This window comes from Phalacrocorax aristotelis, chromosome 2, assembly GCF_949628215.1.
Source record: "Phalacrocorax aristotelis chromosome 2, bGulAri2.1, whole genome shotgun sequence".
In the NCBI taxonomy this organism is placed as follows: Eukaryota; Metazoa; Chordata; class Aves; order Suliformes; family Phalacrocoracidae; genus Phalacrocorax; species Phalacrocorax aristotelis.
The window spans coordinates 6,377,339-6,392,096 of NC_134277.1; the positions used below are offsets into that span (position 1 = coordinate 6,377,339).

Consider the following 14,758-nt stretch of genomic DNA (forward strand, 5'->3'; position numbering starts at 1 on the left):
TGGGGACCCGATTCTCCAGGGACCGCGCAAGCCACACACCAGGGTAAAATGTTGCAGGAGAACCCTGCCACCACAAAGAATAACATAAAAATATCTCCCTCCAACATCAACCTGCTCCACTGAGATACCCTGCATAGGAAATTATTATCTATTACACTTCCCTGGAAATAAATACTTGGATACTACTTTGGAGTAAATAGAGATGAGAACTTAATGGTCCTTAAGTGCTTTTCATTTTCAAAGCGTCCCAAAGTGCTCTCTGGTAATTAAGGCTGAATATCTGTCAGGGGACAAGGGAGTCAGTTGTAGTCACACTCCCAAATACCCATCATTTTTGCCTGCAAGTGAGAGACCAAGGGAATGGTTGGGTGAGGGAGTGATACAAATTTGACTAGAGACTTTAGGGGTTAATCTCATCAAGGGTAGCAGCCCCGGGGTAGGATTTGCATGAGGAGGTGTCCATAACCAGAACATCTCTATTCAGCTGTAACATGACTGATTGCTGAACTTATCTCCGTGTGACTTTAAAGCTCCCCAGCTCTGTTGCGTTTTGGGCCAGCTGAGATGCTGGAGGGTATGAAGATGTCCCCATGTGGCTGGTGGAGATGATGAGGGACCTCAGGAGAGCTGTGCCTGTTTGAAGAAGTGGCAGGATGGGGTGGGATGTCCTTAGGCATCCCTAATGGTACTGACCACTGTATTTGATCCCCGCACCCCCAGGCTGTGTTTCACAGCATCTACAGCCTTACCTCTCCCAAACACCTCAAGGTGTTATAGTCAATCCTACACCACACCAGCACACCCTACACCTGCTGGGACCAGCACCAGGAGATAAGCCTTCTGTTGCTGTGGTTGTCTCCTTTATCTGCTCCCCATAAAGATGTGGGGAGCACCAGTTTTCCAAAATGTAGTTCATTCCCTGGTTTAGCTGTATCCTCACCACCTACCTTCAGAGAAAAGGATGGGGACATTACATATGAGCATTACAGTACTGTGCCCAGACAGGTTTTCCCAATACCATTGGATATTATATCGCTGTGACACTTAGTATCTTCATGCAGTAAAACCTGCCTGAAGCACAGCATTTTCCATAGGCTTCCTGGGGCGTGCTCCTGGGATCGCAGCTTTGCCCGGCAGCTCTGGGGAACAAGTAGCTCTAGCAAGGCTCTTGGATAGTGTGAGGTAAATGAGGCACAGGAGAAGCACATGCACCCTGTCTGCACACTGCCAGGCTATCGCCTTCCTCTTATCCTACGCAATAAATCACGGCTGAGCAGCACAAGCTGTTCCTGTCATCGAAACGCAGAAAGAAACGCTCCTCTTGGCACCAGGGAGGTGATAATGACCTTGAATAAGAGCTGTACATCTCCAGCACCTGGTTCTCCTGCTCCTGCGGGTGCAGCCTGATGTGTCTCCTCCTGGCTGTTGCAGGAACAGGTCCAGGCCTTGCTCATGTGGAGGAAGGATTTAAAGGAGCAATGTCCAGCCTGGCTTTTGGAGCAGCTTGTGACAAACCCCCAATGGCCATGGCTGCCTCGTGGAGACAGGAGCACGGAGAGTCCATCACTGCTGTCACGTCAGGGGATGAATTGGGGATGACTGGCATTTTGGGCTGTGCCGAGGCACATGCATATTCATTAGATTGCTAACGCGGTCCTGGGGGTGCTTTTGGCCCAGGGAACAGCAAAGTCCCCGATGGTTCCCAGCTCTGCTCAGCCCAAGCCAGGAATGGAGGCTGATGAGAGCTTGGGGCCCTGAGTGACATCCCCAAATCCCCCTGTGGCCCATGCACCGAGCACACAGGGTTTGGCCCCCGGCCCAGGCAACAGGCACTGCAAAACCACCAGGTACTGTAAGATTTCACTTCTCAGCTTCTGAGTAATTCTGGAGGTGGTTTGAGAGGATCCCTTTAAAAATCACATTTCCCAAAGCCTTTGATCTGTGTCTTTTTAATTCCTTTTGAAACTCAAAGGGAGGTGTTTGAGTATGGTCAGGCCAAGAGCTCAGATGCCAGTGTGCTCTTGTCACTTGGCTCCTGAGTGAACTTTTAAGGGACATTGCTCTACCACTAAGCTTAATGGATCTAGGCTCCTTCAGGAGAAGTTAAATATTTGAACTTGATACTGCAGCACAAATCACACATGCTGTCCTAAAAGGAGCAGGAACCATTCAGTAATATTAAAGGACAGGAAAGCTGAGATTTGGGGTTTGTTTTTAACTTGTCAGAAGAGGAAAATTGCCAAACTACTGAGCACCCAGGAGACTCTGCCAAGCACAGGCCAATAAAACAGAGAGCTAAAAATACAGCTGGAACTCCACTCCTTTTACGAGCCTTAAAGAAAGCGCCACTGGTTTCGTTTTCATTTGCGCTTCCGTAATAAGGAAGATTTATCTGCTTGCATATCGGACCTCTGGATAAGGGCCGTGAAAAGCAGCTCCTGTGTGTCATTGCTTGTCTGTGTGCCTGCAGGCAAACGCGAAGGACAGAATGCAAGGCTGCGCACATGCCGGTTTATCATTGCCGGCCCACAAAACTTCTTCAGCAGCCGGTGATAACCGTATCGGGAATTCCTTCGGTTTGCCAATGCCCTCTAGTGGCTTTCGGAGAAAAGCAACGTGCGTCCCCAAAAAAAGAGGATTTTGCAAAAATACTGCTATGCCCTAGGTGTGTCCAGGCTTTAGGAGAGATGGGACACAGGCAGTTTAAAATGGGAAAAAAAGCTAAATCAAAAGCCTTCATTCATAAATTCTTATTTAATACACAGCAAAAGGGGGAGAGGGAAGGTTGTGGGATTCCCCTGGTGTTGCTAGAAGATGGTTTTGCTGTTCATCAAAAGACAAATCTTGCTTTATTGTGCACATACATCTCCCTCTCTTCCTCTTTCCCTCCTTTTACCAACTCTGCTGTGTGTCTACTAGGAACATGGCTTTTATTTGGAAATGTTATACACTGCAGATAGGCTTGCCCAGCTGGCAGGAGTATAGGCCCCTGCACCCCCTAACGGTGCAGGGGATTGTTTTACAATTAATTTATTGCTTCCTCACTAGAAAAGCACCCTCCAGAAATGCCCTTCCTATGCACTTAGTCTTAGAAAATTAATTTTAAAAATAATCATCCTGCACAGAATTAATTTAGTAATAAGTTAGATGGATCATGCTTTCTATGGGCTGAGTTTGCCAATATACTTGAGGCAGATGCCCTCCGTATAAGCAGCGCTGTACTGAAGCTGTTTGTTTAGGCATAGAAAGAGAACCCAGTTCTGCAACCAAAATCTCTGCTGGCTGCTGTTGAATAGAATAGAATAGAATAGAATAGAATAGAATAGAATAGAATAGAATAGAATAGAATAATTTCAGCTGGAAGGGACCTGCAACGATCATCTAGCCCAACTGCCTGACCAATTCAGGGCTGACCAAGTTAAAGCATGTTATTAAGGGCACTGTCCAAACACCTCTTAAACACTGTCAGCCTTGGGGCATTGACCATCTCTCCAGGAAGCCTGTTCCAGTGTCTGACCACCCTCTCGGGAAAGAAATGCTTCCCAATGCCCAGTCTAAACCTGCCCTGGTGCAGCTCTGAACCATTCCCATGTGTCCTATCACTGGGTGTCAGGGAGAAGAGCTCAGCACCTCCCTCTCCACGTCCCCTCCTTGGGAAGCTGTAGAGCATGATAAGGTCGCCCCTCAGCCTCCTTTTCTCCACATTAGACAAGCCCAAAGTCCTCAGCCGCCTCTCATAGCACATGCCTTCCAGCCCTTTCACCAGCTTTGTTGCCCTCCTCTGAAGGCAATCAAGGACCTTCACATCATTCTTAATTTGTGGGGCCCAGAACTGCACGCAGCACTCCGGGTGAGGCCGCACCAACGCTGAATACAGCGGGATAACCACCTCTTTTGACTGGCTGGTTCTACCGTGTTTGATGAACCCCGGCACGTGGTTTGCCCTCGTGGCTGCCAGGGCACGCGGCTGACTCACACCGAGCCTGCTGTCGACCAGCACCCCCAGGTCCCTCTCTGCAGGGCTGCTCTCCAGCCCCTCCTCTCACAATTTATACTTGTGCCCAGCAATGTCACATCATTGCTCTGCTCCCACTGACCTGCAAGCACCTTCGCATCTGGTGGAGTCATCCCTAAGGAAACCCTCAGTGAGAAAAACCCATCATGGTCATTGTCTGCAGGGTGGGTTTGGTGCCAGAGTGACAGCTCTGAAGAGCCATGCTCACTGCCCGCATCCCAGCCCCAAGTTAAGGACACCATCATTGGTTTATATTGTCATTGGAGGCTGTGGCATTTGCTGGCAGCCTCCTTCCCTGCTGACTGGGTCTGAGCCGGTGCCTAAGGCCAGGCAGGCACAGCAACAGGTCACTGGTTGAAATCACTGATACTTTATTATATTCTTAGCCAAACCTTGGTATTAATAGCCCAAAGAGGTGTGAAAGGGATGAGAGGAGGTTAAATGAACACAGATAATTCATTCTAGCTCTTCTTATATTCATGCACCAGCCGATCCTTCTCTAGAAACCCCCATTATTCTTTGCAGTCTGGAAAACAAAAAAGAAGTTAATTCAGTAAAGAACCAGAATAATGCATGTTTCCATCCCATGTAAGTGCTCTGAAGAAGGGCTGGTTCCCAGCTGGGCCAGGGGACTGCTCTAACAACCTGTTCGCACCCAGAAAGGTTTAGGGACTGCAGTAGCCTCCATCTTCCTTGCAGTGATTTAAAATACCTCTTCCCACCTTTCTTTCCAGGAGGCCACAAGGTTTTCAGCAGCATTTCGACAAAACCATCCCCTGTGTCTGGGAAACGGCTGCTCCTTGTGCCAGACATTATCTGTGGGAGCAAAGAGCTCGTTGCTCATTCCCAAATGTAAAGCTGGGAGTGCATAGTGTGGCACTGCAGGACTTGCATTTAGAGGTGCTTTATGTTTGCTGCAATTCCCATTCACCAGCCAGCTAATTCCTTCAGAGGTTTCCTGCAGTAAGGTTTTGTCTAGGTGAATGGCAATGATCATTTTTTGGACGCAGACCCTGGCTTGAATTTTGTCTGTAGTCCTCAGCAGAGCACTTCAGCTCCCAGGCAGCAGCTCCTTCCTTACAATTGTTTGACTACACCAAAAGTAGCACCAAATATCCTGGTTATAGACCTCCCCAGATCTCCCAGTTCAACTCCTAATGGTTTTAACAAAAAAAAAGACTCCAATTCCTCTGGCACTCCCTTGCCTTCATGGGAGATGCATCAGGTCACCTCGCAGGCACTAAGCAACTTACAGCGTAGATCCAGTCCAGGTAGGCTGACACACGTGTGAAGACTGTTGGCTTCTTGTAGGTGTTACAGTAAGGAACTAGCCCAAAACTGACAATCCCGTGGACTTCCCAGCGACCGTCTCTGTAGCAGCTGAGAGGGCCCCCAGAGTCCCCCTGGGTCAGAGGAAGGGGAGGAAAATATTAAGCCAAATTAGCTGAGCAATTTAGGAATGACTGGATAGGATTAAGGAGCACCAGTTAGTTAATCACTGTCCTGAACATGAAAATAATTGTTTGTGCTGCTTTCTTTGCAGTGTGGCAGCAGAAACTGCCCAGCACCTCCCAAGATGTTGCAAAGATCAGACCCACTATTTATTATATCAGTCTACACGCACATACACACATATACACACACACACCCCCCCAGGAAGGGCTGAAACCTTAATTTCCCACCACCATTGCAAATACAGTGACTGTAGGCGACTAGTCCAGTGCACACTGCATGACACACACTCCTCCCCAGCAAGGTCCACCTGTGCAGCCTCTCTGTTGAAAAATCAGCTACAAGAAAACAGGTAGAAGGGAAATGTTGGTTCCCTTGTTCTTCACAAACAAGTATATTCAGAGGGTCCTCGGAAGTTAAGGTGGTGAAAAAGAAAGCAACTTGAGTTAAAATATATGAGATGATAAAGGCTCTCGCTTGGCTCAGATCCCGGCTTGTAACAAGGTTCTGCCATAATTAAACCACACCAAAAAATACACTAAACGGCTATAGATCTACAATTATACTATACCCATATCTGTACTATGTGTAATCGTATAACCTCTTTTATTTCTCTATGTTTCTATATTACATTCATATATTTACATAACCTATTTGTTCATTATATTTTAAAGGCTCTGCATGGTTGCTTTCACCAGAAGCCACCTCTGTAGTGAAGGGCATACAGACAGACCTAACACTTATCCCCTGCCTACACACACCAAACCTCCTTGTGTTGACTCTGGGGTCACCTGGAGCCTGTGGGATAAAGGGCACCTCACAGAATCTTCCTTTTCTCCCTAACCTGAGCCAGATGGTACAACTTGGACATGGCCAAAACTTGCAGCAACCTCAGCTGTCCATGTAAGCAGGGCAGCTGGGGAGGAGAAGGGTGACAAACAGGGCGAAAGTATGGGGGAGCACTGCTTGGTCCAGGGTGCAACATGCCAGCAACATGGGAGGAGTGGTAGGATTTCCCTGAAGCTTCATCCTTTGGATGAGGGCAGAGGGGACTGCCAAAATCCCAACCCATTTTCCAGGATCTGGTCTATGGGACATGCTGCTGGAAGGAAGGGTAAATCTCCCCTCTAAAATCAGAGGGTAGTGATGCACCCTGAGGACTTGGAGGTTTCCTCTCTCCTGGCTGCTCTGGTTTACAGTTTGGTTTACAAGATACTCAGAAAAAAACTAGTGAAGGGGCCAGGATTTATAGAAAGCTACTGCAGGTGGACAAAAGGCAAAACCAGGTCCCAGCCGAAGGAACAGCAATGGTTACCAACTGAGGGAACAGCAAGGTCAGATAGGAAGGAAAGAGGAAGAGGGGAGCTTGAAAATCCTCTGATAATAACAGATCTTACACTGCATCCAGACTTCACGCCGTCTCCACCTGCACAGATCATAGTGACTTTTACTTGAGACCCCCACCAGTCTTGCTGGGAGCAGATCTCATGGTCGACCACCGGCAACATCGCCTCCTGCAGCATGTCTGTGGTGCTGCCATCCACTAGCAGAGAAAGGGTGAGATTTTGGTCCAGGAGCTCCAGAGGTTGAGGAAGGAAGCCTGCACCCTGCCTCGGGCAGGAAGCCATCACAGTGAAACCAGGAGGGACCCTCAACACTCCTCCTTCCCCCTTACTTACCACTAACCACCCCCCATCCGGTAATATAGCAGGGATAGTCATTGGGCAAAATTTGTCCTGCGGGTGGAAGTGCTGCCAACTCAACGAACCCATTGGCATAGGCAGAAGACCTGAGGTGCAGCAGGGCAATGTCGTAGCTGAAATGAGATACAGGTAAAAGACTCTGCTGGAAATCCTGATTCAGTCAGAAATCAGATGTCCTACAGAATCATAGAATGCCCTGAGCTGGAAGGGACCCACAAGGATCACCGAGCCCAGCTCCTGTCCCTGCCCAGGACACCCCAAATTCACACCGTGTCTCTGAGGGCCTTGTCCAAGCGCTTCTGGAACATCGCCAGGCTGGTGCCGTGATGCCTCCCTGGGGAGCCTGTGCCAGGGCCCCACCACCCTCTGGGGGAAGGACCTATCCCTAATGCCCAGCCTAACCTTCCCCTGGCACATCTCCCTGCCGTTCCTTCGGGGCCTGGCATTGGGCACCAGAGAGCAGAGACCAGCCCTGCCCCTCCTCCTCCCCTCGGGAGGGAGCTGCAGAGCGCCATGAGGCTGCCCTCGGCCTCCTCTGCTCCAGCTGAACAACCCAAGGGACTCCAGCCGCTCCTCGTACGGTTTCCCCTCTAAACCCTTCCCCAGCTCCGTGGCCTCCTCTGGACCCTCTCCCGTAGCTTTATACCCTCAATGTCCTGCGGCACCCAACGCTGCCCACAGCACTCGGGGTGAGGCCGCCCCAGCGCGGGGCAGAGCAGGACAATCCCCCCCTCGCCCGGCTGCGATGCAGGGCTCGATGCCCCCCAGGGCACGGCTGGCCCCCTGGGCTGCCAGGGCACGCTGGGGGCTCGTGTTCAGCCTGCCGTCGGCCAGAGCCCCCAGGTCCCTGCAGAGCTGCTCCCCAGCCCCTCGTTCCCCAGCCTCTCTGTACAGCCAGGGCTGCCCTGCCCCAGGTGTAAAATCCGGCACTTGCCCTTGTTAAACTCCATACGGCTGGTGATTGCCCAGCTCTCCAGCCTGTCCAGATCTCTCTGCAGGGCCTCTCTGCCCTTGAGAGTGTCAACAGCTCCTCCCAGTTTTGTATTATCAGCAAATTTAATCAGTAATCCTTCAAGTCCTGTTTCCAAGTAAATTATGAAGAAATTAAACAGTCTCTTTAACCCAGGGCCTCTCCAGATTCCCAAGAGAATTGAAAAATCATTGAGAGGTCTCACTGTGACATCAGCCAGCTCCTTAAATACCCTTGGGCGAATCCCATCAGGCCCCACCAACTTATAGGGATTTGGCTGGAGCAGTAAGTCCTGTACAAGTTCAGGGTTTATTAGGAGTTTAGCATTCCCACAGTCATAGTTCTGTAGCCCAGGGCTCTGGGGGTCCCTGACCCCACCATCAGTGTTGCAAACCAAGGCAAAGAAAGCATTAAATGTCTCTGTCTTACCTATGTCCCTGCTTGTGAGGTGACTATTCTCATCAAGCAAGGGGTCAGTGTTATTTCTAGCCTGCCTTTTGCTGTTAATGTAGTTTAAAAAGCCCTTCTTATTGTCCTTTACGGTACTGGCCAGCTCCAACTCTAATTGAGCTTTGGCCACATGTATTTCCTCCCTGCAGTGGTGAACAGCATCCCTACAGTCCTCCCATGTCACCAGATCTTGCTTCCACTGGCCATATACTTTCTTTTTTCTCCTTACTTCAAGAAGAATATCCCTGGTCAGCCAAGCCAGCCTTTTGCCTCGCATGTTTGACTTCATAGACTTTAGGATCACCTGCTTCTGTGCTTTTAGAAAGTGGTACTTAAAAAGTGACTAGCACTGATGGACCCCAGCACCTTCAAAAGCTTTTTCCCAGGGGACCCTACTAAGCAGCTCCTTGAGCAACCTGAAGTCTGCTCTCCTCATGTCCAGAGCTGACGTCTTGCTAGCAGCTTTCCTCCTGTCACCATAGATTTTAAACTTGACTGCTTCGTGGTCGCTGTGGCCAAGGTGGCCCCCAATCTCCACGTCACCCATGAGACCCTCGCTGTTAATAAGCAACAAGTGGAGGAAGGCACCCTTCCTGGTGGGTTCCCTTAGAACCTGTACCAAGAAGTTTTCATCCAGATGGTTTAGAAAACTTTTGGACCTGTTTGTCCCAGCCGTGTGGTATTCCCAGTTGGCATCTGGCAGGTTGAAGTCCCCCATAAGGACAAGGGCAGATGACTTAGAGGCATCCCTTAGTTCCTTAAAGAAGAACTCATCAGTGTCATCTTCCTAGCCGGGTGGCCTATAGTAGACTCCCATGACCACATCTATCCTTTAATCCTTACCCAAAGGCTCTCAACTGCGCCATCGCCAACTGCAAGCTCCGTGCATTCCAGCTCCTCCGCTACATACAATGCCACCCCCTCCTCCAAAGAGCTTGTAACCTAAAGAGCTTGTAACCAGTTTGTAGTCACCTCACTCACATTTCATTACTTCTACAGGTCTCTAGCCTCTGGCATGATGATAGACAAGCACCTTGCAAACATCATTAATCCTTATAGCAATTACAGGCAACAGGAAAATATGAGTAATTAAGAAAGAAGAGGCCGTGGTACAGGCCGATAAAGGGATAACACTTCCCTAAAATCTCCTACTCCTTCAGAGGCACCCAACCTCAGAGTGAAGTTCAGTGGACCCTAGGCGGACAGGAATGCCTCTGAGGGGAGATTTAAGGCAGTCTCTTGGCATTTCCCTGTTGGCTTCCCTTCATCACATGTAAAGATGCCAGCAAGCCCCTGAATCTGCCGTACATCCTGGGTCCATCTGTGACCCCCATCTTTCTCCCATCTTGGGCAAAAGAGGACTGAGGCCATCCACATAGACACCGTGTAACACCTCCAAGAGAGGAGGTAATTTGGGAAATCTCCACTACATCATCTTCCAGTGCTTCCCACAAATCCAACCTCACTGGGAACTGGACTGAATATACACATCAATGCTAGTGGGACAGGGTGCTAAGACCCATTCAACCAGCTGGCAATAGTCAAAATAATTACCCATTGGCAATGTCATAGGGATTCCAGCCATCATGAATGAAGACTTCATCCACATCAAGATAGTACTCGGTGCCATCCACATTCATGAGACTGTGGTCACCCAGAGCCACTCGATAGGTTGCTCCTGGTGGCCTGAAAATGAATCACAGAATAATCAATGTAAAAACTACTCCCCACCACTAGCTTTGCAGTGCAATTCCTGCACCGCTGAGACCTTCCACCAATGTAGTAATTTCTAAAGCACCTTCCACCGGAGGATTTTCAAGGGACTGCAGCTAAATGATCTTATGAATTACGCAAATGCTGCCTGCAGTTTGCTGGCAAAGCAAGTGAAGGTACAGCATCAGCTAATACAGTGCTTGAACGAGAACTTTCATTTTGCATCTCTGCGTTTATCTGAAACTGAGTGTGAAGGAACAGCTTGTTACGTTTTATAGTAAGTACATTCAGTAAAGGCATGAGTAATTAAAGAGGAGTGTTTGCTTATTGGTGTCACGCTGTATCGTTTAGGCGGTGCATGTCAGAAATGCTGCAGAGCAAATTGTACAACATGGCCTGTGAGCTACGAAACATGCCTTTCATTCAGTCTTTCCATCTCTGTGCAGGTTTCTCAGGATGCAAACCTATTCAGAATGCTCACATTCATGCAAATGCACCTCCTCTTATGCAAATCAGCAATCAGCTTGATTTCCACTCCCAGCAAGTCAGCAATTAATCAAGGCTAAAGCAAACAGAGTTTTCCAGTTCCCCTTGATTAAGTGCACAGAGAGATGTCCAGCTGTGCAAGAAACAGCACTGGTGGGGAGCTCAGAGGGTGAGAAGGGTCTGGCTTCTGTCTGCAGCAAGAATGAGGAGCAGAACAGGGGTTTTAATGTTTTCTATCCCACTCACATGCTGAGGCAATGGGCTGCAGTCATGACCCATTTGCTGCTGATAAGGGTTCCACCGCAGATGTGAGTGTAGTACGACGGGGCATGAGCATAGGCAATCTGAAGAGACACCTGGATCAAACAACAACAGATTCTGCACTCAAGCCATGCGGTGCCTCTGCAGAAATAGTGTGTGTGGCTTTGGACAGTGGAAGCTGTAATTTTCTCACTGTGTTTTCAAGTATAAGCCTTTTTTCAAGTATAAGACATCAGCATTACCTGCCACTTCCAGTCGTTCGGATGGGCCTCGTGGCCTCCAATTACTCGCCCCGTCAGGTCATCCTTCTTAAGAGCATCCCTTAGGGGACTTGCAGTGATTGCCCCTAACCACACAAAAAAAGGAGTGTAGTTTGTCATGTGGATCCCTAAGGAGCATCAGTCATCGTGGGTTACTGCCGCCGACAAACCTGTGCCGCAGCCAGCGAAGCGAGTCTGAAAGATGAAGTGATTGCGACTCGCACATGGTGACACTGATCGCTCTCCATCCTGGAGGCTGTCTTTAAAGCCTCCATGGTTGAAAAATACCATAAAAGGCTTCAAGATGCAAAGCTCTTATATAAATTTGACTTCTGTTTCCTGCTGTCCCTACAACCCCACCATAACTGCCAGCTGGTTGTGCACCAACCTAAACGCCCTTTCTTTCAGGGTATAGGTTTCCCTCCCCTCCCTCAAAACACCACCAGAAGATCTTATTCATCCAATAGAGAAAAACCCTTCCAGCCAGAATAATTGTGCCCACATAAAGTTTTGCCCTTGCACAGTAACTGCAGAGAAAAGAATGGGTATGCGCTAATCTGCAGCACTTAGAGGTTGAGAGGGTCACCCTTTCCCAGCTCAAGTACTTTGGTTGCAGCTTACCCAAGCAACTAAGAAGAACCAGATACTGAAGCATCTTTAATGAAGTGGTAGTATTTTTCCAAGAAAAATTCTTTTTATACTAAAATATCTGATAAGCAGCTGTGTCTAAATTTGTGATTAATACAATCTGTCTATACTCCTAACTCATTAAACTGACCAAAAATATTCTCTGTGGAATAAAAGGGGGAGCAGCGACCTGTTCAAGGTAGAGCGCAAGGTTACGCAAACACCGCCACACTGCATAGTTCCCACAGGGCCATGAAGCAGAAAAAATCCTGAGAACTTAGGAGAGCTCTCAGATCAAGTAGAAAACAAAACAATGCAAACCTAAGCTCAAAAAGCCAACACTTCAGGCGGGTAATTGTTGATGCACATGTTGTATTCCCTTGTTAGAAGTTTATCTGTCAGTCCAGCCATCTGCTACTCAATGCAACATGAACTGATCTTTGCCAACTGGATAAAAAGAGCAATAGCAAACAGGGAGAAGCACTGAGGGTAGCTCAGCCTTGGCTGAACATGTTAAACCAACTCTGACTGGACATACTGGTCTTTCTTTAGGATCCTTTTCTGCTCCCTCTTCCCTGCTGAATGAGTTTTCCTCTGCCTGCCCCAAAATGCTGGCTCTCAGTGGCGGGAGGGGAGGCAGGGAGCTGGGCTATGGCCAGTGGGGAAAACAGGGAACGGTGCAGCTGGCAAAGACATGCTATGTCTGAGGAACAGAAAAGGTACCAGAATCACAGAATGGCTGAGGTTGGAAGGGACCTCTGGAGATCATCTCCTCTAATACCCCTCCTCACGCTAGGACACCTGGAGCTGGTTGCCCAGGACTGTGCCCAGATGGCTTTTGAATATCTCCGGGGAGGGAGACTCCACAGCCTCCCTGGGCAACCTGCGCCAGCGCTCAGGCACCCTCACAGTAGAATAGCGTTTCCCGATGTTCCCAGGGATCCTCCTGTGTTTCAGTTTGTGCCCATGGCCTCTGGTCCTGTCACTGGGCACCACTGATCAGAGCCTGACTCGCTTTCACACCCTCCCTTCAGGTATTAATATACATTGATGAGACCCCCCTGAGGCTCCTCTTCTCCAGGCTGAACAGTCCCAGCTCTCTCAGCCCTTCCTCATGGGAGAGGTGCTCCAGGCCCTTCCTCATCTTTGTGGCCTTTGCTGGGCTCTCTCCAGTATGTCCATGTCTCTCTTGTACTGGGAAGCCCCGAACGGACCCAGTGCTCCAGGTGTGGGCTCACCAGTGCTGAGCAGAGAGGAAGGATCACCTCCCTTGACCTGCTGGCCATGCTTTGCCTAACACAGCCCAAAAGTACCATTCGCCTTCTTTGCCACAAGGGCACACTGCTGGCTCATCTTCAACGTGGGGGTCTACCAGCACCCCCAGATCCTCTTCTGCCATCCAGCAGCTTGGGACAGGGACTAGGTAGGGGAGGCACCAGGCAATATTACCTAGACCTCCCTCCCATTTTCGACAGTGACCTTCATGTAGCACTTCAGAAGAAAATGTAGAAGCTTTCGTAATGGATGACCTTGTTCTAGGGGGAAGTATGTTTTGCTTTTTCATATATATTCCATTAACTGCAGTCCCCTAACCATTTTATACTTGTGGAGCATGATGATTTATACCCCATTAATGGTTTAAGGCATCTATCTAGGAGCATAGCAGAACCTCAGGTTCTTCAATTAAATGTAAACCACAGCCCTGATTTACATACTTATTGAGGAAGAAAACAAGAAATGCCTGTAGCTGGTGGAGACCCAGAGGCTTGTTTCCACAATCAGAGGAAATCCCCTTGGGATGCACAGGCCATCAACGGGTGGGCAATAAAGCTCACCTTAAACTTTAACTGCAGCCAGAGAACAGTTGTCAAGTGAAAAAGGAAGAGTTAAGGAAATGATCTGGAAAAGATAGCAGGGCTTATCCAGAGAGGTATGCTAATGGAATTCACTGCCCATGGAATAGATACGGTAGGACCTGGACCTTTTCCATATCATCCCAACAGTCCTCTCTAACAAATCCTTTCTATTTTGTTGGAAACCATAAATAGTTCCGTGTGATACTTCAGCACTGAGAGTGTCTTTAAGTCATTGAACACTTTTCCCCCCTTACATCATAAGTAATTTTTAACTTCCAGTTAGTTTTGGCGACGGGGTCAGAAGGTGGCATTCCAGCCAGTCTCTTCACTCACTTTCACTACATCCATGAACCTGCTAGACTGGCAAACTCACTCATCTTCTGTTGCTAATTTATTTTTCCAAAGACTTTATGTGTTGCCTACATATAGTTTTGTCGAAGAACGGTGTTGCCTGTTTATTCTCCTTTTGGACATCATGCCATTTAACTTGAGTAATTGTTTGTCCATAATCTGTACTCTACAACAATGTGCATGGTATCATTCTCATTTTGCAGCCGAGTGGCTTTCATCTTGGGCTGTGTTATAATGCCCAAAGGAGAAATAAATTACACTGAGGATGATGAATTACAGCTGTTTGCAGAATTCCTCCACTTCAGACATTGTTTTAGCATAGAGCTCTTGAGGGACTGTCTGTGTTTTGCTCTGGGCTCTACATACATGCTTTGTGGAAGAGGTGAACCTACGGTACATATCTGAACAGAGAGGGGAGTTCCAGTGCTGGGACTGGGAAGCTGTTCCATGTACAAGCACTTGCCAGGGTGAAAAAACTTGAATTTGTGAGTTAGGACTTTAATTGTAAGGGAAGGAAATGAAAAAAACAGGGAGACTGGTGTTAATGGCAATGAGAAGGCTGATTAGTTTTTGGTATCACAGCATTACCATGGAACTCCAGTTGTGAAGCTTGG

General features: G+C 48.5%; 1 protein-coding gene across 1 annotated transcript; it reads right to left on the reverse strand.

The window, feature by feature from the left end:
• Positions 1-4,514: 4,514 nt before the first annotated feature.
• On the reverse strand, positions 4,515-11,601 carry LOC142054063 (elastase-1-like). Its single transcript, XM_075086260.1, has 8 exons — positions 11,481-11,601; positions 11,293-11,396; positions 11,036-11,145; positions 10,145-10,276; positions 7,147-7,283; positions 6,865-7,010; positions 5,269-5,418; positions 4,515-4,541 (listed from the first exon to the last, which is right to left on the reverse strand). The coding sequence occupies exons 1-8, from the start codon at positions 11,599-11,601 to the stop codon at positions 4,515-4,517; spliced, it is 927 nt and encodes a 308-aa protein (XP_074942361.1).
• Between the last annotated feature and the right edge of the window lie 3,157 nt (positions 11,602-14,758).